The sequence below is a fragment of the Ochotona curzoniae genome, unplaced genomic scaffold (genome assembly GCF_017591425.1).
Source record: "Ochotona curzoniae isolate NIBS_2020 unplaced genomic scaffold, NIBS_Ocur_1.0 contig_1014, whole genome shotgun sequence".
In the NCBI taxonomy this organism is placed as follows: Eukaryota; Metazoa; Chordata; class Mammalia; order Lagomorpha; family Ochotonidae; genus Ochotona; species Ochotona curzoniae.
The window spans coordinates 45,632,871-45,656,616 of record NW_024464920.1 but is presented as its reverse complement, the minus strand read 5'-3'; the positions used below and the strand labels follow the sequence as shown (position 1 = coordinate 45,656,616).

Here is a 23,746-nt window from a genome sequence, read left to right as displayed (position 1 = left end):
TGGGATGATGGCACAGCAGGCAAAAGCCGAAGCCACTGTGCCATCACACTGGTTCCTGAATAATATGTTAAGATGACATTTACATAGGGTCAGTTTGTGGCATAGTAGTTAGAGCCAAGGCCTTGGGCCCCTGTACCCACGTGGGAGACCCAGAAGAAGCTCCTGGTTCCTGGCTTTGAACTGACCCAGCCCTGGCCATTCATTGTGGCTGACCATTCATGGAGTGAACCAGCAAGAGGGACTTTGTAATCTTTCCCCTCTTGTAAGTAGTGCAATTAAGTAAATAGATTTTTAAGAAACTGCAACTTTACTTCTTTACTTTCTTAGCGAATGTGTTTAGAGCATCTGTGAGGGACGAGCTACGTGTCTGTTGAAAGGGAGATTTTTTACTTGTCCCTTCCTGACTAGCAGTGCAGGTGCTGACTTAGCCAGGATCCAGCCTCCCCAGCCCGTTTCACAGACCCACAGGCTGCCTGTCCTCATCATGTGACCTTTGTTGTTACAGTGAGGAGGCACACGCGCTACGTGAAGCCCTGGCCAAGTGTAGCACAGGCACGGCCATGGACTCGGTCCCAGACAAGGACCCGGATGTGGACCTGGAAGACGAAGAAGAGCGGCAGGTGAGGGAGAGGTTTTTGAAGGCGTTTCCGCAGGTGAAAGCACAGCTGGAGGAGAGCATAGCAAAGCTGCACGCCCTGGCAGACAAGGTGGGCAAGGTGCACCGGGACTGCACCATCACCAACGTGGTGGCTTCCTCTACCGGGGCCGCCAGTGGCATCTTGAGCCTCCTCGGCCTGGCTCTGGCCCCTGTGACTGCAGGAGTCAGCCTGGCACTCACAGTCACAGGGTTAGGGCTGCGCACAGCAGCTGCCATGACCAGAATCACCACCACCGTCGTAGAGCATTCAACGAATCTGTCAGCTGAAGAGGAGGCCAAGAGCCTCATGTCGAGCAGCATCCAGAAAGTGGAGCAGGTTGGAGGTGCTGTGGCTGTGAGGCTCCCCGCGGGGCATGGCTTACCCAAGGACTGGAGCAAACTGCTGAAAGTCATCGCGGACGTTGTTCGCATCATCAGATCAGTTCGAAGCAGTGCCCGTCTCCTGACGACAGGGAGGATGGCAGTCCAGGATGGGAGGCAGGTGCAGCCAGCCTTTGGGGGCACTGCTCAGACCATGACCACAGGGGCCCGCATCGCAGGTGCTGCCACCGCTGGACTATTCCTTCTGGTAGATGTGATCGGCCTTGTGCAAGAGTCAGTGCAATTGCACCAGGAGACCATGTCCGAGTCGGCTCAGGATTTGCGGCAGCGGGCTCAGCAGCTGGAAGAGAAGTTGGCACAGCTCATAGAGATCCAGAGGAGCCTGCAGCAGGACACGGCTGAGTGAGCCTGGCCAGTGCCCAGGTCAGTGGAGCTGTGCTGATGGAGCCCAGCAAACAGACACATTTTCTGAGGAATAAGCAGCTGAAATAAAGGATAATGATATGGGCATTAAGGAGGTTGACATTGCTGTAGTTGAGCCCAGGGAGGGTGAAGGCAGATGGGATACAGGTCAGAGACAAGGCCGTAGCCTGGACTCTGAATGTGGGAAGAGGCAGGGGGCAGGGAGGGTGTTGTGGCTATGGAAGGAGGCAGGGCTTGGGATCCAAAGGTTCAGTTTAGGGGAAAGTGGGTTGGGAGTGTGGCAGCTGGAATGGGGAAAATCAATTACTGAGGACTGAAGAATTGCATCAGGGCGTAGAGACAGCAAGGCATGCAGGGACAAGCCCTAGAGGGCTGCAAGTGAGAAGAGCCCAAAGCCAAGAGTGGTTGGGGGATGGAAGGTGAGCCCTGGCTCCACTGCTGAGGCTCCACCCACCTGGGCAGCCTATCCAGAAGCTAGCTTTTCCCTGGGGTGAGGGGGTTCCAGCGAGCTTGTTCTCGGAAAATGAAGAGGGCTGGAGGCTGGCAGTGATGGTCACAGAGGCAGGGCCCATGGTCAGACTTTGGAACACACAAACACTGTGAGCCAGCCAGGTTCCAGGGTCACTGCTAATGTGTAACAGGATCGGGGCTGGCTTTGAGATGGGCAACAGACACCAGGAGCCAGGAGAGGTCATGGAGTTGTGGTGTTGTGTGACTGACCACCCCAAGGTGCTGCCTCACTGAACCTCATCCTCTTCAGCTGAAGAAGGAGTGCAGGATTAAAAGAAATCTCAGAAGTGTCAGGCTCTACCTGCCTTGCATTCAAGACATCTGTTGACTCCTGTCAGGAACAGTTTGACTGAGAGGGGCTGACCCCATGGCATGGCAAGTTAAGCTTCTGCCTGCTGTGGTGCAGGCATCCCAAATGGGTGCTGGTTTGAGTCCCTGCCGCTCCACTTCCAATCCAGCTCTCTGCTGGAGTGCCTAGGAAAGCAGTAAAAGCAGGCCCAGGTCCCGGGGTCCTGACAAGGTATGGGGGACCTGGAGGAAGGGCCTGTGCCCTACCAGCTCAGGTCTGGCTATTGTGGCCATCTGGTGACTGAAGCAGCAAGTGGAAGATCTCTCTCAGTGTCTCACCTTCTTTCTCTGTAACTCTGACTTTCAAAGCAAACAAATAAACAAATATTCCAGAACAATGGACTCAGACCTGGAGCCTTTTCTGTGTTCGCTGATTGGCTGGTCCATAGGTTGTCTGATGTTCCTTGGTCAGGGACCTTCTTCCTGGAGCTGTTGCCATCTCCGTCAACTCCACAGAAGAAACCAAGACCCAGAGGAGGCTGTGGCACAGCGCACACTCTGGCTGACCGTGGAGTAGTGCCACTTACCTTCTCAATTTCATAAACCCTTGGGCCTTTGTGTGCAGGTCACCTTCCATGCTGTTGAGCCCACTGGATGCCATGTAGTTACTGTTGGTCCCACAGCTCAGGCCCAGCGTCTCGTGGCTTCATCCCTGCCCTTGATTTTGTCCTCCCATCTTGCTGAATCTGCCTCTGCATCGTCTGTGGCTTTGAGGTTGGCTTCCCCTGGGTTCCTCCTGGCCAGGCACCATGGCCTGTGAGTGAAGGATCACTTAGCTATGTAACACTCAGCTTCCAGAGCTGCCCTGAGAAGCCCCACGTCACACAGCTTCGTGGACCACCTACTCTGCCTCATCTCCAGTCCTTCACTTCCCAGGTGGCTTAGGAGGGAGGAAGTGGGAGCCAGGAAGCCAGGTCCTGGGGGTAGGAGGACCTGAAGCCATAGGCCTCACTGGTAGTGGACATAAGGCTGCCTGCAGGGGCTGTGAGAATATTCTGGAATTAGGGAGTGTTGATGTTTGCACAGCATAGTGAATATACTGCACACCATCAGAGAGAGGAGGGTGATGGGCATCCCATGTTAGTGATGCTCTCTGTGTAAGCAGCAAATGTGGAAGGGATAGGTAGGGGACCAGAGAGTACATTCTGAAAAGGGGTGGGGTGGCAAGCTTGTGGGCATTTGAATGGTGCTGCCTTTTGGGGCTGTCAGGGATAATGGCTGTGGACACAGGTGTCTCTGTTTTTGATACTTTGGCTTCTGTCCCCAGCAGTGGAACTCCTGGGTCACTGGGGAATGGCTGTTTTCCACAGAATTCAGGGCTTACTTTGCCTAAGGACAAGTGCCAGGCAAAGACCTCCTGGGTGACTGCCAGCTTGGTGGCACCTCTTGGCACAGGCTCCTGAGCTGCCAGCAGGTGTCGCTGTGGGAGTCTGCTTGCCATGCCCAGCTGCTCCACACTCCTTCAGTTGGGGACCTGATAAACTGACACTGCTGCCTGTGTATCTCTTGGCTAACCCTGTGACTGCTCAGACTTAACAGGCAGCCTTCCCACTAGAAATCAACTATGGAGGCATGATCTGTTTGCATACTCTTTGTTTTATGTGTTGTGTTTGTATGAACAACAAAGTTACATAGAAAGGGAGAGAGATAGAGAGAGATCTTCCATTCATTGTGGCACAGCAGTTATCCAACACTTGTGACAACAGATTCCCATATGGATGGGTCCCAGTGTAAGACCTAGGTGCTCCACTTCCATCCAGCTCCCCGATAATGCACCTGGGGAAGCAGCAGAACTGGTTCAAGTGTGTGGATCCTGCACTCACAGGGGAGACCAGGATGGAGTTCCAGGTTCCTGGCCCCAGCCTGGGCCAGCTCCCGCTGTTGTAGCCATTTGGGAAGTGAATCAGCAGATGGGAGATTGTCTTTGTGTGTCTGCTGCTCTGTCTGATTCTGCCTTTCCAGGAGCTCACATCGGTCTCTCCTACATCCCTAGAGCCTGAAGGCTCTGGGTGGGCTGTTGTCATCTGTAGACTGTGTACTGAGCTGCCCTGAGGCCGTTGCCTGGTGCTCAAGCTCAGTTGGCCATGTGAGGAAAGACAGAGTGTGTGTGTGGTGGCAGGGTGGGGGAACGTACCCAGATTCAATTGAGCAAGCTTTGCCAGAGGGGCAGGCAGGCTATGCCCTTTCCTGCTCAGCCTCCCAGCTTCCACTAGGTGGTGCACAAGGTGGTGTCCCTGGGAGCAGATCTCTATGCTGCGGCTGGCAGCAGGTCCCTAACTCCAGCATTCAAGGCCAAAGGTAGGGAAGAGGGAGGCAGCATGGAGGGATGCCTCCTCTGACTGGGGCAGCCGGGGGCGGGGCTGATCTTTCACAGGATTGGCCAACTGTATGTTTGCAGTGTGGCGGTGACCTCTTGAAACAGCTGCTTTCGGTTTCCTTCTTGGGTGCACAGGAACTTTTGGCTGGAAGAACAAGTCTGATTACATGGATGCTCAGCAGACGATGCTGTTTACGGGTGGACCAGCAAGGACTTCCTGGTAAGCCGGGGACACTGGGAACCCTCTCCCTTTACAACCCCTCGCAGCTCTGCAAGACAAGGATCATTGCCATGCATGGTGGGGTGAGGGAGCTCAGAGAGGTTAGGTGGCAGGTCCCAGGTCACACAGCTCAGCAGGTGTCAGCCTGCATTGACACCAGGTTCCTGTCTGACTCTCCCTAGGTTCCCATGGTGTCTGTGAAGAGTGGAGGAGCAGGGAGGTGGAGAGGCACTGCCCCAGGGGCTTCAGAAGATGTCCCAGGCTGGGCATGGGTTTGTAGGAGCAGAGACAGAGCCAGGAGTCTGGGACTGACCAAGTTCTACTCTTTGGTCTCCAGCCAAGACTCCTGGACTTAACTCTGCCTGCCACGCTCAGTGTGGTCCCAAGGGTGTCACTTGAATCTTCTGAGTTAGGGTCATGGTTTGCTGCCTGGCTGCCCCCTAGGAGCAGGTGGTGAGCTGCTCTGGGTTGGTGTGGCCAGAATTACAAAGAAAGAGTGTAAGAGATAGCTAGATCTTCCAGCTACTGCTGCAATCCCCAAAAGGCCATAATCGCCAGAGCTTGGCTGGTCACGGGGCAGAGCCTTCCTCCAGATCCCAGAAAATCAGCAAGTCTCAAGTCAGTGCTAAGGCATAAATGTGGTTTATTCAGGTTAGCCTAGGTCTCCTAGCCACCTCCCCCAGCCCAGTCCGGCTGGGCGGGGAAGTGGCAGCCACAGCGCAGGATCAGCAGGGAGGACAAAAGAGAAGGAAAATGAGTCTGCTTGCTGGGCTCCTGTCAGTGTGACCCCACTGACTTGGGCATTGGCCCTGGCTCACTCAGCCATGTCCCCCTGCAGGCTTCTGTAGATCTCCATGAGCTGTGCCAACTTCTCTTCCAGCTGCTGAGCCCGCTGCCGCAGATCTTGAGCCAACTCAGAAGGGGCACCCTGATGCAAGTGCACTGAATCTTGGACAAGGCTGACCACATCCATCAGAAGGGTGAATCCAGAGCTGGCTGCACTTGCAATGCGGGCTCCCTTGGAGATGGCCAGACCAGTGCCCCCAAGGGCTTTGTGCACCTCTGTAGTGCAGAAACAGGAAATGCTCCGAAATAAGTCTGTTTTGATCAGCTCCACTTGGTTAATACAGCTTGACGTGATGCGGCTAGCTTCCACTTCTGCAGATGCGCTTGTTCCGCTGTCCACCATGGAGGAGGTCAAACCGGTCACGCCTGCTGCTGTGCCCAACCCTACCCCTGTGGCTGTGAGTGCCAGGCTGACTCCTGCAGTCACAGGGGCCAGAACCAGGCCGAGGAGGCTCAAGATGCCACTGGCGGCCCCGGTAGAGGAAGCCACCACGTTGGTGATGGTGCAGTCCCGGTGCACCTTGCCCACCTTGTCTGCCAGGGCGTACAGCTTTGCTATGCTCTCCTCCAGCTGCGCTTTCACCTGCGGAAACACCTTCAAAAACCTCTCCCTTGCCTGCCGCTCTTCTTCATCTTCCAGGTCCATGTCCGGGTCCTTGTCTGGGACCGAGTCCATGGCCGTGCCTGTGCTACACTTGGCCAGGGCTTCACGTAGCGCGTGTGCCTCCTCACTGTAACAACAAAGGTCACGTGATGAGGACAGGCAGCCTGTGGGTCTGTGAAACGGGCTGGGGAGGCTGGATCCTGGCTAAGTCAGCACTTGGACTGCCAGTCAGGGAGGGAAGGAACTCACGCATGTAAAAATCTCCCTTTCAGAGTCTCTGTGGTTTGTGTCATACAGATGCTTTGTAGAACATATTCACTAAGGAAGTAAAGAAGTAAAAGTGACAGTTTTTTTTTTAATAATTTACTAAATTAAAAGGCTTACAGAGAGACAGGAGAGAGAGAGACTTCCATCTGCTGGTTTACTCCAAAAATGGCCAGGTGTGGGACAGGTCAAAGTCAGAAGCCAAGAGTCAGGAGCTTCTGCTCGGTGTCCCATGTGGGCTCAGGGACCCATGCACTTGGGCCATCCTCTGCTGCCGCCCAGGCATATTAGCAGAGAGCTGGATTGGATGTAGAGCAGCTAGGACTTGAACTGGTACCCATATGAGATGCCAGCCTCACCAGATTGTGGCTTAACTCACAATGCTGCAATGCTGGCCCCATGTAAGTCTTTTTTTTTTTTTTTTTTTTTAATTTCGAAGTCAGATATACAGAGAGGAGAGACAGAGAGAAAGATCCTCCATCCGATGGTTCACTCCCCACGTTACTGCAACGGCCAGAGCTGCGCCAATCTGGAGCCAGGAGCCAGGAGCTCTTCCAGGGCTCCCACATGGGTGCAGGGTCCCAAGGCTTTGGGCCATCCTCGACTACTTTCCCAGGCCACAATCAGGGAACTGATGGGAAGTGGAGCTGCTGGGACTAGAACCGGCGCCCACATGGGATCCTGGCGCATTCAAGGCGAGGATTTCAGCTGCCAGGCCACCACACTGGGGCCAAAGTCTTTTAAAAAGTACTTTAAGGACTGGCAGGATGGCCCAGCAGGTGAGGCTGCCATCTGCAATGCCAGCATCACATATAAGCTCCAGTTCAAGTACCAGCTGCTCCACTTCGGATTCTGCTCCCTGCTATTGTGCCTGGCAGAGTAGTGGAGGATGGTCCAAGGGCTTGTGTCCCTGCACCCTCGTGGGAAACCGGCTGGTGTTCCAGGCTCCTGGTTCATATGTTGTAGCCATGTGGAGTGAAATGGCAGATGACTCTCAATATGTATTCTTTGTCTCTGTGTCTCTAGTGCTGCCTTTCAAACAAATAAATAAGTATATTTTAAAAGCTATTTGTGGTATCTTACCTAGCAAGGATGTTTCCTTGCTCAACTGCTTGCCCCTGTGTCACTACCAAAGGATCTGTTGAGCAGGAAGTCGGGATTGACAGACACAAGTGCAGTTGGAGCATGATCCGCCATGGGGGGCTGGGTGTGCAGTGGAGAGGTAGCCCACCGACCAGGGGCCACCCATGAGCATTCACACCCTGGGGAGATCCATGCCTGTAAGGACCATCTGCTCAGCTGGAATCTGTAACCCACCATGGTAGGGCCAGCCATGTGGGGAGATGTGGGCAGCATGGCCAGAGCCCCCAGTGGTTACCTGGACAATTCTGCCTCAGACACAAATTTCTCCCGGGCCTCGTGTTCCTTCAGCAAGTGCTGTGGCTCTTCCCTGCTCAGTGTGTCCTTGATATACTTGATGTCTGCAAGGCAGCTTTCATCATCTGCTCAGAAGGAAAGCAGAGAAGAGGGAGGCATGTGGATGTGACCCAAATAGAAGATGGCCATACACTCTGGAATCTCCTGGAGTAGGTCTCCCATGGCAATCATAGTAACGTTACTGGAATTGGGGGACCAAAATGAAGCGCCAACCCCAGGGATTGTATTTGGAGACAGTGTTCCAAGACAAGGACAGAAGGCAGGCCCCTGTCTCCCTGTCTGCCTGTCTCTGTATCTCCCCACACAGAGGACAGCCAAGGAGAAAGCGCTCTCTGCCAACCAAAGAGAGCCGTCCCCACACAGCAGCCCAGCTCTCACCTTGAGCTTGGACATTTATCTTCCAGGTCTGAGACATAGCAGGCAAAACTGGCCACAGCACCCCACCCAGGGGTGTTGTAAGCAGAGCAGAGCAATGCACCTGGCACTCACCAGCTCAGAGCCTCCAGCAGGTATGGGCTACAACCCCACGAAGGGCAAGCTCCCACGATGGCCTCACGCCCTTCCACTTGGGCCTTCGCACCTGAGGCTCAGCCCCAAGTGGGCCGTGGAATTAGTGTACTGCGATGAGAGTGACACTTCCAGAGCATTTTACTTTTTTGCCTCTTTCTCTCTTTGCCTAGCAAAGAATTACCTTTCTAAAATGTCCACAATTTAAAGCGTATGTCTGTGAGTTCTGCACTCCACGCTATTGTGTTGCTATAGACTTTTGCAATTAAAAAATAATTTGGTGTAGCATAGTGGGTTGGCCACCACCACTAGCACCTGCGTCCCATACATATGGGCACCAGTTCAGGGCTTGGCTGCTCCTCTTCCAATCTGGCTTCCTGTTCATGTGCCTGGAAGGCAGCAGAAGATGGCGCAAGGGCTTGAACCCTACACTCACAAAGAAGACCCGGAAGGAGCTCCTGGCTCCCATTCTCCCTTCCCCTCCTTTCATGTCACTGGGGTGACTAAGGTGGCCCTGCAGGGGCCAGCCAGACTGCACTTGGCTGAGCTCAGCCCTGGGTGCTACCCCACATCCCAGGCATGAGCAGGAGGAGGAAACGTGGCTACCTGGGACCATGGTGTCATCGCGCCCCTGTTTATCTTCCTCACCAGCTGTACCGTGGTCTTCCTGCTTGTAGGCCATCTGTGCTGTCGGGCAGGAAGTTTCCATTTCACCCCTGCAGAGGAGAAAGCATCTGAGGGTGGTGGGGATCACAGTGCTGGGCACCAGGTCTTGGCATGGTTGTTGTGTAGGGGCTGCAACCACATGGGACACTTGGTAGAAGCTCCAGGCTTCTGGCTCCCCAGCCTTAGTCATCGACACTGGGGGGTATCATCCAGCAGATCTCCTTTGCACACAGATTCTTTCTCTTTTTCTAGTGCTGCCTTTTAAACAGATAATTTTAAAATCTACTTGTGGTTGTCCATATTTAATAAAGATGCTTGCTCACTCAAGGGCCAGCCCCTGAGACACCACAGAAGTATCTGTAATGCAGGCACTCGGGGTGGATGGAGAAGAGCTGGGTGATAGCGGAAGACCTTGAGCTGTGCACTGGGTGTGCCTTGCAGAGGCAGCACCACCGATGAGGGGCCAGCCAGGCTCAGCCCCCGCACCAGGCCCTGATGCTGTAACTCCTGCTGGGGCTGTATGTTTATGTGCCCACCGTGGCCGGGGTAGATATTACCTGGATGATTCAGCCTTGGACAGAAATGTTTTCTGGGAAAAAAAATAAAACACAAACCCAATAAAGCAAAACAAAAGAAAACAAAACAGAAGTGCCTCCCGGGTGTCAATATGCATCAGCAGGTGCAGCAGGTCCTCCTTGCTCACTATGTCCTGGAAGGATGCGAAGATGTGCATTATGGGGCTCTTGGCATCTGTTTGGAGAAAAAGTGGAGAAAGAAAGCTCTTCATAGGGCCAGCATGTTGGCTCAGTTGGCTAATCCTCCTCGTACAAATGCTGCATCCCATATGGACACTGGTTAGTGTCTGTTGCTCCATTTTCCGTCCAGTTCCCTGCTAATAGTCTGGGAATGCAGTGGAGGATGACACAAAGCCTTGGGACCCCATTCCTGCATGGGAGGCCTGGCTTCATATTGGCTCAGCTCAACAGATGGGCTCAGCTCTGGCCATTGTGGACATTTGGGGAATGAACCAGTGGATGAAAGATCTTTCTGTATTTCCTGCTCTGAAAATCTGCCTTTCCAATAAGCATATGTAAATCTTTTTTTTTTAAAGAAAGAAAGACCATGTGACTGAGCTGAGCCTTTGGGGACCACCCCACACCACAGGTATGAGCAAGAGGAAGAAGCATGACTACCTTTGGTCATGGCTACATCACCTCCCTGTGTGGCTTCAACACTGCTCACCATCTGCACCATTGGGCAGGAGGTTTGGCTTCACCTGTGGGAGAAAGCAGCCGTGGGTGGTGGGGAGTTATAGGATAGGGGCCTCGTCTTGGCATGGATCTCATGGCATGGGTGTCACTGACCATGTAGGACACCTGGAAGAAGCTCCAGGTTTCAGCCTGGCCCAGCCCTTGCCACTGTGGCCATTGCAGGAGTAAATCAGCAGATGGAAGAATCTCCCTATATCTTCTAACTCTGCTTTGCAAATAAATACAAGTCTCTAAAATTAATAATAACAGTAAAACCAGGGCCACGACAAAGTGAGGTGACAAGGATGCTCCAGTGGGGACTCGAGTGCAGGTTCTCTCCCGCTTTTTCTTTCTGTTTCCCTCTCTGTTTCTCTCTCTCATATCCCTGTAACTGCCTTCCAAACAGAACAAGTAAGTCTGAAAACAAAAAATGATATGAACTGACTGAAGGAAGATGCCAGCTGACCCCTACCACGTAAAGGTGCCCTGAAGTTCACTGGGGACGCAGACAAGGGCCAGGTGACCACAGAGGGCTGTTTGGGGAGACTACACGCTCCGAGGGCTGCCATGCGCAGGCGTGACAGCAGCCCCACGGACACAGCATATGACACATTTCACACTCTCAGAAGACCGTTGGCTTTAGTGCCTGCACTTTCCAGTCCCCACAAGTACTCACTGTGAAGGTGGTCAGAGCCAAGGGCTGCAGCTCAGCTCAGTTTGTACGATCAACAGGGAGTGTGGTGACAGGCTCTGGTGCAGCTGGAGGGGAAGCTGAGTGGCCTTGCTTACTGCAATGCCCGGAAAAGGAAGGGAGCAGCACCAGGGAGAATACCCTCCATGCCAACAACCAGGAGACTGAGACCACTGTTACCAGAAATGCCCGGTGGGTTCTTTCCTCAGCTTAGTATAGAAATAAAAAGACAGGAATCTGTTGTAGACAAAAAAGTTTATTTGAGAGATAAGTGGAAAGCACCTCCAGGGAGAAGGCCGGGAGGTGGGGTGCCTCTCGAAAGGGGTGGGAGACACCAAAGGTTTTTGGAAGGGTCTTGGGATTTTAAGCATTCCCTGACCCCTCCTTGTTGGGCGGGGAACCTACAGGCAAGATGTTCCCTATTGGTGGTCTCTTGATTGATTAAGTATTGGGTGGGCAATGCTGGTGTGGCCTGCTTGAACTCATGGCCAAGACCTCAGCAGGTCTAGATGGTCTCAACCATCTGGCTCAGAAAGCTGTGCCGGTAGCCGGGGGTGGGGGGTGGCAGGTAGGAGAGAGAGAGGGTGTTAGTACAGGCAAGAGCTACATGCAGTGTGCTTGCCAACATAGAAAAGCAAATTTCATGCTGCTGTACACCACACACTCTGTGATTCTAAGATCTGACAGGTCGGGGCCCCTCACTCCAGCTGCACCATGGCAGTCCAGGTCAGCTACCCGCCACTGGGGGTCAGTTAGCGAAGCCTGACCTAAGCTCACAGGGTGTGGGTAATGCCCCGGGACCACAATGCCTTTGGCAGGCAGAATGTTGTTCAGGAGGTTCGTCTTGGGCCAAGGAGTGGGACTTGGTCAGCCCCAGGCTCCTGGCTCTGTCTCTGCTCCTACAAACCCATGCCCAGCCTGGGACATCTTCTGAAGCCCCTGGGGCAGTGCCTCTCCACCTCCCTGCTCCTCCAACTTCAGAGACACCATGGGAACCTAGGGAGAGTCAGACAGGAACCTGGGTGTCAATGCAGGCTGACACCTGCTGAGCTGTGTGACCTGGGACCTGCCACCTAACCTCTCTGAGCTCCCTCACCCCACCATGCATGGCAGTGATCCTTGTCTTGCAGAGCTGCGAGGGGTTGTAAAGGGAGAGGGTTCCCAGTGTCCCCGGCTTACCAGGGAGTCCTTGCTGGTCCACCAGTCCTCAGTGTTGCGTGCTGAGCGTCTGTGTGATGAGACTTGTTCTTCCAGCCAGATATAAATTTCCACCCAAAATGGAAACCGAAAGCAGCTGTTCCAAGAGGTCACCACAACACTGCAAACATGCAGCTGGCCATTCCTGTGAACTCCCAGCTCCACCCTCTGCTGCTCCAGTGAGAAGAGGCATCACTCCATGCTGCTCCCTCCTCCTCCAGCCCCGTTGACCCTGAGACCTGCTGCCAGCCTCAGCACAGAGGTCAGCTCCCAGGGCCACCACCAGCACCACCTAGTGGAAGCTGGGAGGTTCAGCAGGAAAGGACACTGCCTGCCTGCCCCTGAAGAGGTAGACTAATCTGAGACTGATCACACCACAGGGACAGCCAGGAACAGCCTGTGGGCCAATCACTCAGAATCAGGACTGTCCCGTCCAGCAGGACAGTCAACAGGGGTCGCAACCAACTTAGGATACACGAAGAATGGACAGCAAGACAGATGTCTGATCAATCTGTCAGTTTATTGATTTTAATTGAGGGTTTTTATATTCCTCAGTAACTAGGGCTCAGGGAGGAAAGGAGAAACTGGGACGCAGGCCAGGTCTCAAGACCGATTGTTCTTGAGCAGCCACCATATCAACCATAGTAACCAACGTATCAACAATAGTGTAAGTAACCAGTAACAGGATGTGGGCAGGGACAGCATAAATCACATTCTCAAACAGTTGCTAGAAACAATTGAAGCTAAGCTGTGATTAGTTTCCTAACTTCTTTCCCAAGCATCTAGCCAGGGGGTTTTCCACTGGCCCATAGCTGTTGTGGGCTAAGGAGTTGATTAGCATTCCTTAAGCTGAGCACCTGCAGGAAATGGGCTTGAGGCTAGTGGCACCTGCTCTAATCAGACTCATTAGCATCCTGTTAAAGGGCTTGGGGGCGAAAGTATATATGGCATACTAAAGGGAGGCTAGAGAGACTTCTTCCAGCATTACTGGTGTCCTGTCGGTGTTTCATCCGCAGACCCTCGCCGTGTCCACGTTACTGGCTCTGCTGGCCGCAACACATAGTTTTATATTCAAAATGGCTTCAGCGTGGCTATAGTACACGGCTCCTGACACAGGACACCCAGCCATGCATCCTCTGAATCTATTCCTCATATGGAAAACTGAGGTCTGAACATCACACAGCGACCCCAGGATGGCTCAGGACACAGGGTAGCGCTGGGCACAGCAGCAACCATGAATGGTGCCTCTACTGCCATCACGGTCCCTGCAACAAGGGCATCCAATGAAGCTGAAGCTGGCAGCCTCACGTCGAGCAGTATCAACCAAGTGGAGCTGGTTGCAAAGGCTGTGTGTCGGAGCCCCTCGAAGTGAGCAGTACAACCAGGAAGTTCACTGAAGATGTCAGGAAGAATGTCTGTGCCATCGGATTACATGGAACAACATCTGCCTGATGGACAGTGCCAACCGCCTCGTGACCACAGGGAAGATCTCAGCCCGCAGCACTAGGCAGGTGCAGAGTGCCTTTGGGGGCACTGCTCTGGCCATGGCCAAGGGAGCCTGCATTGCAAGTGCAGCTACCTCTGGACTCTTCCTTCTGATGGATGTGGTCAGCCTTGCCCAAGAGTCAAAACACTTGCACGAGGGCGCCCCATCCTAGTCAGCTCAAGATCTGCGGCAGCAGCGGGCTCAGCAGCTGGAAGTGAAATTGGCGCAGCTCATGGAGATCTACAGGAGCCTGCAGGAGGACACGGCTGAGTGAGCCAGGACCAATGCCCAGGTCAGCAGAGCCACACTGACAGGAGCCCAGCAAGCAGACACATTTCTGAGACACAAAGAGGTTGAGATAATGTCCTCTGAGCTTGGCGTTAAGGAACTTGACATTGCTGTAGCTGAGCACAAGGAGTGGGAAGGTAGAAGGGATACAGGTCAGAGACAAGGCAGAAGCCTGGAGTCTGGAATAAGGGATGAGGTGGGGTATGGAAGTGGTCAGGGCTCCAGATCTGGGTCCAGTCTATGGGAGGAGATGAAAGTGGCAGCTGAAATGGTGGGAGTGGGGAACCCTTTATTGAGGACTAAAAAGTATAGTCAGGGCATGGAGAGAGCCAGGCATGCAGTGACAAGCCCCTAGAGGGCTGCAAGTGAGAGGAAGCCAGAGCCAGGAGAGGTTGGAGGATGGAAGATGAGGTGGTGCTCCACTAGCCAGGTTCTCCACGCTTAGATGGTCCAGCCACATGCAAGTCGTTCCCTGGGCTGGATGCCAGCCCTGCCTCAGTCCCAGTGGACTTTTCCCCGAAGTTAGCCAGGGCTGGGGCTGGCAGTGACCGCCACAGAGGGTGTGGGGCCCAGGGTCAGGACTTTCTGAAACTTGCTAACACTGTGGGCCAGCCAGGTTCCGGGGCCACTGCTAATGTGTGACAGGATCAGGGTTGGCTTTGAGATGGGCAACAGACACCAGGAGCCAGGAGAGGTCATGGAGTTGTGGTGTGTGGAGTCTGATCACCCCATGGTGCTGCCTCATCCTCTTCATCAGCTGAAGAAGGGGTGCAGGATTAAAAGAAATCTCAGATGTGTCAGGCTCTACCTGCCTTGCATTCAAGACATCTGTTGACTTCTGTCAGGAACAGTTTGACTGAGAGGGGCTGACCCCATGGCATGGCAGGCTAAGCCTCTGCCTGCTGTGGTGCAGGCATCCCAAATGGGTGCTGGTTTGAGTCCCTGCTGCTCCACTTCCAATCCAGCTCTCTGCTAATATGCTTGGGAAAACAATAAAAGATGGCTTAGGTCCTTGATCCCCCCCAAGGTATGAGGCACCTGGAGGAAAGTTATAACCACTTGGGGAGTGAAGCAGCAGGTGGAAAATCTGTTTCACTTATTTTTCCATAACTCTTTCAAAGCAAACAAATATTCCACAAAATGGACTCAGACCTGGAGTCTTTTCTGTGCTTACTGATTGGCTTGTCCCTTTGAATCTGCAGTCTTCCTCAGGGACCTTCCTCCCAGGGCTTCTGCTGTCCCTACCCGACTCCATGACAGAAAACCAATGCCATAGTGGTGGCAGCTGCGCAACAGAGAAGACCTGTGGTTGACCTGTGGAGCTGTGGGCGTTTGTGTCCAGGCCCTGGAGGCTTGATGCCATCGAGTCTGCTGGATGCTGCCTGGTGATTCTTAGTCCCACAACCTAGGGACAAATCTCGGTTTCAACCCTGCCCTTTTCTTTAGTCCTCCTACTCGTACCAAATCTTTCTTTGGTTGGAGTGTGGCTTTGAGGTTGGCTTCTCCTGGGCCACTCCTGGCCAGGCACCATGGCCCATGAGTCCGGGCCATGGAGGTATATAGCTCTCGGTTCCCAGAGCTGCCCAGACAAACCCCTTGCAAAACAGCCTCGCAGACCACCTGCTCTGCCTCACCTCCTTTCCCTCACTTCCCAGGTAGACTAGGTGGGAGGAAGTGGGAGCTGAGACCCAGGGTCTGGGGCAGGAGGAGCTGAACCTTTTCTTTTTTTCTTTTTCTTTTTTCTTTCTTTTTTTTTTTTTTTTTGCACAGCACAGTGAATACCCCACACAGAAAGAGTGCTGGCTGTCTGTGCTCAGAGATGCTCTCTGTAAATCGCACCCCTGGGAGGGATGGATAGGAGTTCAGAGAGCACATTCTGGAAAGGGGCAGGTGTGACACTGAGGGTCAAGAGAGGAGGGGTGGTGGGGCAGAGAGAATGAAGCTGTGCCCTGCTCTGACTCTGTTCCTGCAGAGAGCACAGGCCGTTAGGACAAGGGTCCCCCAGACCCTCTGTTCCCTTCCTGTGGGGAGTTCCAGCCATAAGGGGTAGTAGAACTGTTGGCTCCTCAGTAACAAGCAGCACTGAATCATGGCGCTGAGCAACCTGCCCAAGCTGCACCTGGAGCCATTTGAGTTGTGTGTTTTGCTGACCTAGAATATTGTCACAGTGAAAGAGTCCCCGTCTATGAGGCCTTCCACACCCTAGGCACACACAGGAGGGACTGCATAGGCTGTGCTGTCTGGCTTGTCTCCTGGGGCATCAGGTCTCCCAGGGTCACCCACGGGCATGTGGCAGGTGTTAACCCCTTCCTTCCAAGGCTGACTGCAGGTAGCACAGCATGATGCCATGTGCTGCTTCCACTCACAAGCTCGTGGGCATTTGGATGGTGCTGCCTTTTGGGGCTGTCAGGGACAATGGCTGTGGACACAGGTGTCTCTGTTTTTGATACTTTGGCTTCTGTCCCCAGCAGTGGAACTCCTGGGTCACTGGGGAATGGCTGTTTTCCACAGAATCCAGGGCTTACTGTGCCTAAGGACAAGTGCCAGGCAGAGACCTCCTGGGTGACTGCCAGCTTGGTGGCACCTCTTGGCACAGGTTCCTGAGCTGCCAGCAGGTGTCGCTGTGGGAGTCTGCTTGCCATGCCCAGCTGCTGCTCCACACTCCTTCAGTTGGGGACCTGTTAAACTGACACTGCTGCCTGTGTATCTCTTGGCTAACCCTGTGACTGCTCAGACTTAACATGCAGCCTTCCCACTAGAAATCAACTATGGAGGCATGATCTGTTTAAACACTCTTTCTTTGTGAGTTATATTTTTATAAACAGCAAAGTTACACAGAGAGGGAGAGATGGAGAGAGATCTTCCATCCACTGTGGCACAGCAGTTATCTAACACTTGTGACATCAGAATCCCATATGGATGGGTCCCAGTGCAAGACCTGGCTGCTCCACTTCCATCCAACTCCCCGATAATGCACCTGGGGAAGCAGCAGAAGTGGCTCAAGTGCGTGGGCCCTGCACTCACAGGGGAGACCAGGATGGAGTTCCAGGTTCCTGGCCCCAGCCTGGGCCAGCTCCCGCTGTTGTAGCCATTTGGGAAGTGAATCAGCAGATGGGAGATTGTCTCTGTGTGTCTGCTGCTCTGTCTGATTCTGCCTTTCCAGGAGCTCACATCGGTCTCTCCTGCATCCCTAGAGCCTGAAGGCTCTGGGTGGGCTGTTGTCATCTGTAGACTGTGTACTGAGCTGCCCTGAGGCCGTTGCCTGGTGCTCAGGCCCAGTTGGCCATTTGAGGAAAGACAGTCAGAGGGTGCACAAGGTGGTGCACAAGGTGGTGGCCCTTAGAGCTAAACTCTGTGCTGAGGCTGGCAGCAGATCCCTAATCCCAGCGTTCAAGGCCAAAGGTGAGGGGAGAGGCAGGCAGCATGGAGTGATGCCTCCTCTCATTGGGCAGCAGGGGGCAGGGTTGAGCTAAAGTGGGACTAACACACTGCATGCTTGCAGTGTGGGTGTGATGGTGACCCCTAGGTAAAGTGGCTTTCGGTTTCCATTTTGGGTGCACAGGAACTTCTGGCTGGAAGAACAAGTCTCATTACACGGACGCTCGGTGCGCAACACTTAGGACGGGTGGACCAGCAAGGACTCCCTGGTAAGTCGGGGACACTGGGAACCCTCTCCCTTTACAACCCCTCGCAGCTCTGCAAGACAAGGATCACTGCCATGCATGGTGGGGTGAGTGAGCTCAGAGAGGTTAGGTGGCAGGTCCCAGGTCACACAGCTCAGCAGGTGCCAGCCTGCATTGACACCCAGGTTTCTGTCTGACTCTCCCTAGGTTCCCATGGTGTCTGTGAAGAGTGGAGGGGCAGGGAGGTGGAGAGGCACTGCCCCAGAGGCTTCAGAAGATGTCCCAGGCTGGGCATGGGTTTGTAGGAGCAGAGACAGAGCCAGGAGCCTGGGACTGACCAAATCCTACTCGTTGGCCCTAAGGCGAGCCTCCTGAATGCCACTCTGCCTGCCAAAGGCATTGTGGTCCCAGGAGTGTTACCCACACCCTGTGAGCTCGGGTCAGGGTTCGCTAACTGATTTCTGCCTAGCAGCAGGTTGCTGACCTGTTCTGGCTGCCGTGATGCAGCATGAGCAAGGAGAGCAGAGGTGCTGTTTTGGGGTGTGGGTATGTAGCCTCCAGCTGGCAGTAGTACAGAGTGTGTGGTGTACTTCTGGAATGAAAGGCCTTTTAATATGTTGGCAGTGGGCAGCATGTAAGTCTTGCCTGTACCAGAGCTCACTCTCGCTCCCTCTTCTGTGTCTCCTACCTGCTTCTCAGACACAGCTTCCTGGCCACATGATCCAATCTCCTGGTTGTCAGCCATGGAGGGTGTTGCCCTCCATGCTTCTGCCTCTCCTTTTCTCTGGAAAGTTTACTGATCCAAAGTGGGAGGGGCACAAGGCCCCCGACTCCCCTCTGCTCTTCTGCAGTAGAAGCCAAGTTGCAGCCTGTGGACTTGCCAGCCTTCATGGCGTGGTGTGTCTCATGAGTGCTGGATGGTTAAGTGCTGAAGCAGGTGGGCTTGGTGAGGGTCCTCTGAGAGCCTGGAATGTGTGGGCTGGGGTGTCTGTGGGGCTCCTGGTGCCCCTGGGTGTGGCAACCCTCGGTGTGTGCAGCCCCCCTGTGCAGCCCTCTGCACTCCCCTCGCCCCGTGTGTCCGCAGCGAACACTACCGTCTCTTTAACCGGCTAGGGGTCACCTGGCTTTTCCCTTCAGTCGGTTAACATCTCTTCTCTTATTTAAGGTTTGTTTGTTCTATTTAAATGCAGAGTTACAGGAAGTGGAGGGTGAGGCAGAGATATCTCCTATGTGCTCAGTCATCCGCAATTAGTTTACAATGGTGTTGTCATGGCTAGACCAAAACCAGCAGCCAGGGGCTCGTTCCGGGTTTCCTTCTGGGGTGTAGTGTCCAGCACGTGGGTCATCTTCTGCTGCTTTCCCAGGTATGTAGCAGGGAGCTGGATCAGAAGTGGAGCAGCCAAGACTCAAGCCAATGCCTTTATGGGATGCTAGTGTCACAGGCAGTGGCTGAATGTGCTGTACCACGAGGTTGGCCCCTTAGTTTGCTTCTTTGAACCACTGTTTGTCTGTTTTTTAAAGGTTTATTTATTTTTTATTGGAAAGGCGGATATACAGAGAGGAGAGACAGAGAGGAAGATCTTCCGTCCAATGATTTACTCCCCAAGTGAACGCAACAGCTGATGCTATGCCGATCCAAAGCCAGGAGCCTTTTCCGGGTCTCCCACACGGGTGCAGGGTCCCAAAGCTTTGGGCCGTCCTCGACTGCTTTCCCAGGCCACAGGCAGGGAGCTGGAAGGGAAGCGGGGCTGCTGGGATTAGAACCGGCGCCCATATGGGATCCTGGGCATGCAAGGCGAGGACCTTAACCACTGCGCCATTGCGCCGGGCCCTGTTATTTTTTTTTTTTTTAAGATTTATTTATTTTTATTGGAAAGTCAAATTTATAGAGAGAAGGAGAGACAGAGAGAAAGATCTTCCATCCACTGTTTTTTCCCAAAATGGCTGAAGCCAGAAAGCAGGAGCTTCTTCCAAGTCGCCATGTGGGTGCAGGGTTCCAAGCCTTTGGGCATTCCTCTACTGCTTGCTTTCCAAGACTACAATTTGGAATGGATGAGCAGCAGTCAGGATATGAATAGGCGCCCATATGGGCATGTAAACCAAGGACATTAGCCACTAGACTACTGTGCTAGGCCCTGAACCATTTTTTAAAAAACTGGCTTTCGGGCCTGGCGGCATGGCCTAGCGGCTGAAGTCCTCGCCTTGAACACTCTGGGATCCCATATGGGTGCCGGTTCTAATCCTGGCAGCTCCACTTCCCATCCAGCTCCCTGCTTGTGGCCTGGGAAAGCAGTTGAAGATGGCCCAAAGCTTTGGGACCCTGCACTCGTGTGGGATACCCAGAAGAAGCTCCTGGATCCTGGCTTCGGATCGGCATAGCATCAGCTGTTGCGGTCACTTGGGGAGTAAGTCAGCGGACAGAAGATCTTTCTCTCTGTCTCTCCTCTCTGTATATATGACTTTCCAATAAATAAATAAATCTTTAAAAAAAACAACTGGTTTTCAAGCTGATTAGTACAATCTCTTGTCTACTGAAGACTCCGTTTTTACTTATCACAAGCAGGGAGCTGAGTGGGAAGTTTAGCAGCTGGAACTCAGACCAGCATCCTTATGGCACGTGGGCAACACTAATAGAGGATTAGCATGGTACGCCATGGTGCTGGCTTAGCATTAACTGTTCAGAGATCCAGTGTATCAGGCTCTCCCTTTGTTGCTTCTGGCAATAAAGTCCCCAGCCCCACAGGATTGCCCCCACGGCTCCTGGTGCACTTGGAGGGGGCGGGCTCCTTCTCTTGCCCACTCAGATCCCTGGGAGGTTGATGGAGTGTGAGCCACCCGGGTTCCCTCCTAGTCGGGAATGTGGGCCTTCTCTGATGGGTCCCTGTGATGTGAACGGGGCCAGATGTGTTGGGGTGGCTTCCAGGGAGTGGCCAGGAGGACATGACCATGACCTGTCTCCCCCAACCCCTTTAGAGCTCCTGGCAGTGAACAGGCTGGGTGTGAGGGCTGGGCAGGGAGCAGGTCTCGTGGGGGGAGTTGGCACTTTGGGTCAGCTTGCACTACCCACTGCCATTGCCGATCAGCCTTCTGCTAGAACACCAAGAGAATAGTTTATCTGGCAGAAACGTGACCTGGTTCTGGAGGGGCCCTTGAGTGAGGAGGTGGGTGACCTCAGAGTCATGGTCCTGTGTGTTTTGGCCTGGAAGGAGTGACCATGGAGACAGAGCTGGGCTTTTGATGACAGGAAGTGTAGGAGACAGGGAAAAGGCAGGCTTCCCGGGGACAGGGAGCACTGACCGGTGTCCGTTTGGCAGGAGGTGGCTGGGGTGCCGGGTGCCCCGACACCTGGGGGACACAGGGCAGGGAGGGTGAAGAGAGTAGAGGAGACAGGGCGGCAGCAGCTCCTGCGAGGCCTGTGACCTGGCTGTGGAGCCGGGCGCCCTGTCCCTGCTTGAACAGGAGGGAGGAGGCCCTTGGGCACCCAGGAGATGGGGTTAGTAGGGACCTGCTCCAGGAGGGGCCCTGACTGGATGATTGGGAGGAGGAGCCACAGGTGGGCACCCCTGGGAGACCTGCTGCAAGCATCTTGGAAAGCCTCCTTGCTTTCTGGAATATTCTATGTTCACAAGTGCTCCTTCCTCCTGAGGCTGCACTGTAGTTGTCGTCTGGTCACACTGGCTGGTTATTCTCCTCCTGCACATCTGGCCCGAGCTCTCCTGCCCAGGATTCCCAGTAGGAGGACTGAGCACCAGCACCCAAGGACGTGTTCCCTATGCACTACTTTAAAAAAAAAAAGGTTTATTTATTTTTATTCAAAGTCAGATATACAGAGTGAAGGAGAAACAGAGAGAAAGATCTTCCATCTGATGATTCACTTCCCAAGTGACCACAACGACTGGTACTGTGCATATCCGAAGCTGAAGCCATGAGCCAGGAGCTCTTCTTCGTCTCCCATGCTGGTGCAAAGTCACAATTCTTTGGGCCGGGCCATTCTTGACTGCTTTCCCAGACCACAAGCAGGGAGCTGGATGGGAAGCCGGTCGCCAGGATTAGTACCGGTGATTATATGCAATCCTGGTGTGTTCATGGCAAGAACTTGAGGCACTAGGCCATGGTGCCGCGATCCCTTAGGCACTTTCAATTCAGCCTACAATTTCCTAACACTGTCCCTGTCACCCTGGGCAGGGTGTGCCATGAACCCTGGGCGGCCATTAGCTGGGCACAGGGCTGGCTTCCAGCCATCACCCTGCCCTCTGTCTCTGTTCCAGGTCTCTCATTAGGTCATGTGTCTCTTTGTAGCAACTGGTCAACCATGCCCCTCCTTGCTGTCACTCCCTCAATCCATTCTGTCTTTTCAATTGTTTGTTGACCCACAGGTCTTCAGAGGGCAAGCCAAAGCCGTAAGTTGCTTTGGGGCTCATCTGGCTGCCTGGGCCCAATATTTATCACTTACCTTTCTTTCTACATAAAAAGAAAGAACAACATTTATATATTTAAAAGGGAAAGTGACAGAGGAGAGAGGGAGACACTGAGAGCCAGAGAAGATGGTACCAGCTCCCTCCCTAAATGACCCAGGGACCTGGACTGTGCCAGGCTGAAGCCAGGAGCCTCACCCGGATCTCCCAGTAGTCTAACCATGTGGGCCATCTCCTGCTGCCTTCCCAGGGCATTAGCAGGGAGCTGGATGAGAAGGGGAGCAACCAGAATTTGAACCAACTCCTGTAAGGGATGCCAGAGTAGCTTAAATCCTTACAGGTTGCAATGCCAGCTCCTATGTATGGGATTTCTGAGTGTGGCCCTGTCCCTGTCATTGGTGCTCCCTTCCTTGTATCAGGGTGGCACCTGCTGCTCATGAAACACTCACAGGTTATCGGGAGTAGGCTGTGCAGTCTCAGGGCTGGGCCCAGGCAGGGCAAAGTCCACAGGTGAGGGCCATGTTGGTTGGTAACTGCCCATATCTGCATGAGACGTGACTGCCGTGGCCACAGTTTCAGGCAGTTCTCTGGAGGGACTGTGGCCAGGGGCCATTTGGCCTTCTGAACCCAGTGCCTACCCACCATTCTTGTTTGTTTCCTGTCTCAGCTCGAGGCCTGAGCCCCAGCAGCAGACCTTAAGACCCTCTCCCGTTCTAACTCTGATTTTTAGAACTCAGGTCAGCTGAGACCCAGTGAGCCTGACAGAGCTCCTTCTGACCTGGCCAGCTTGTCCCCTCATGTCACATAACCATGTTTCTGGGCCTCAGAAATATTCACATATTGTTGCTATATGCCCTTGTAGTCATCTCACTTCCAGAAAAACCTCAAGAAAGCAATCCCAAGTGTGGGCAGCGTTTGGCAAGCCCAATATTCTTGGCCTTTACATAAAGGAGAAGAATCGAGTGGGGTTCTGGCAGGGAGGGGCAGCCTGCACTCCCAAGGATGGCGCTACATCCATGGGAGGGACCTGGCCAGGGCTGGGCAGGGTTAGGGGCACCCATGGAAAGACCCGGCAGGAGGAAGCAGAGGACAGATTTGGGTGGCTGCAGCCCAGGCAATGGACCAAGAGCGACCTGGGCACAGGTGGAGGAGCTTCCACAAGCACGCACACGTGAGCTAGTCTGACAGCGAATCTAAGGGAGACACTGCTCAGGACATGGGTTTGATCAGAACCTGCCCTAGAGTCCCCACTGAAGCATCCTTGTCACCTCACTTTGTGGTGCTGGCCTCAGCTTTATTGTTAAAATTGTAAATTTTGGAGATTTGTTTTTATTTATTTACAAAGCAGTTACAGTGAGAGAAGGGAGACAGACAGAATCTGACTCGCTCCTGCAATCTGCAATGGCTGGGGCTGGGCCAGACTGAACCTGGAGCTGCTTCCAGGTATACCACGTTGTAGCAGCCTCAACACCCGCACCACAAACTCACGCTATCAGGCCCCCAAAGTTCTCTGCCACCCACAGCTGCTTTCTTCTCTCCCTGGACAGCAGTGAAGATGGAGAGCAAGGAGGAAGACCATGGCACAGCTGGCAGCCATGAGGAAGATGAACAGGGGGGCGATGACACCATGGTCCCAGGTAGGCACACTTCTTCCTGCTGCTGCACCTTGGATGTG

The 23,746-nt window shown here is 53.7% G+C and overlaps 1 protein-coding gene across 1 annotated transcript in view; it reads left to right on the top strand.

Annotated features, from left to right (window-relative positions):
* LOC121161600 (apolipoprotein L2-like) overlaps positions 1 to 23,746 on the top strand; it is a 30,493-nt gene that overhangs the window by 3,496 nt on the left and 3,251 nt on the right. Inside the window, exons 3-5 of the mRNA XM_040988072.1 lie at positions 506 to 707; positions 17,596 to 17,680; positions 23,619 to 23,708. Of these exons, the coding sequence (XP_040844006.1) occupies positions 506 to 707; positions 17,596 to 17,680; positions 23,619 to 23,708 (377 nt within the window). The remainder of the gene's footprint in view (positions 1 to 505; positions 708 to 17,595; positions 17,681 to 23,618; positions 23,709 to 23,746) is intronic.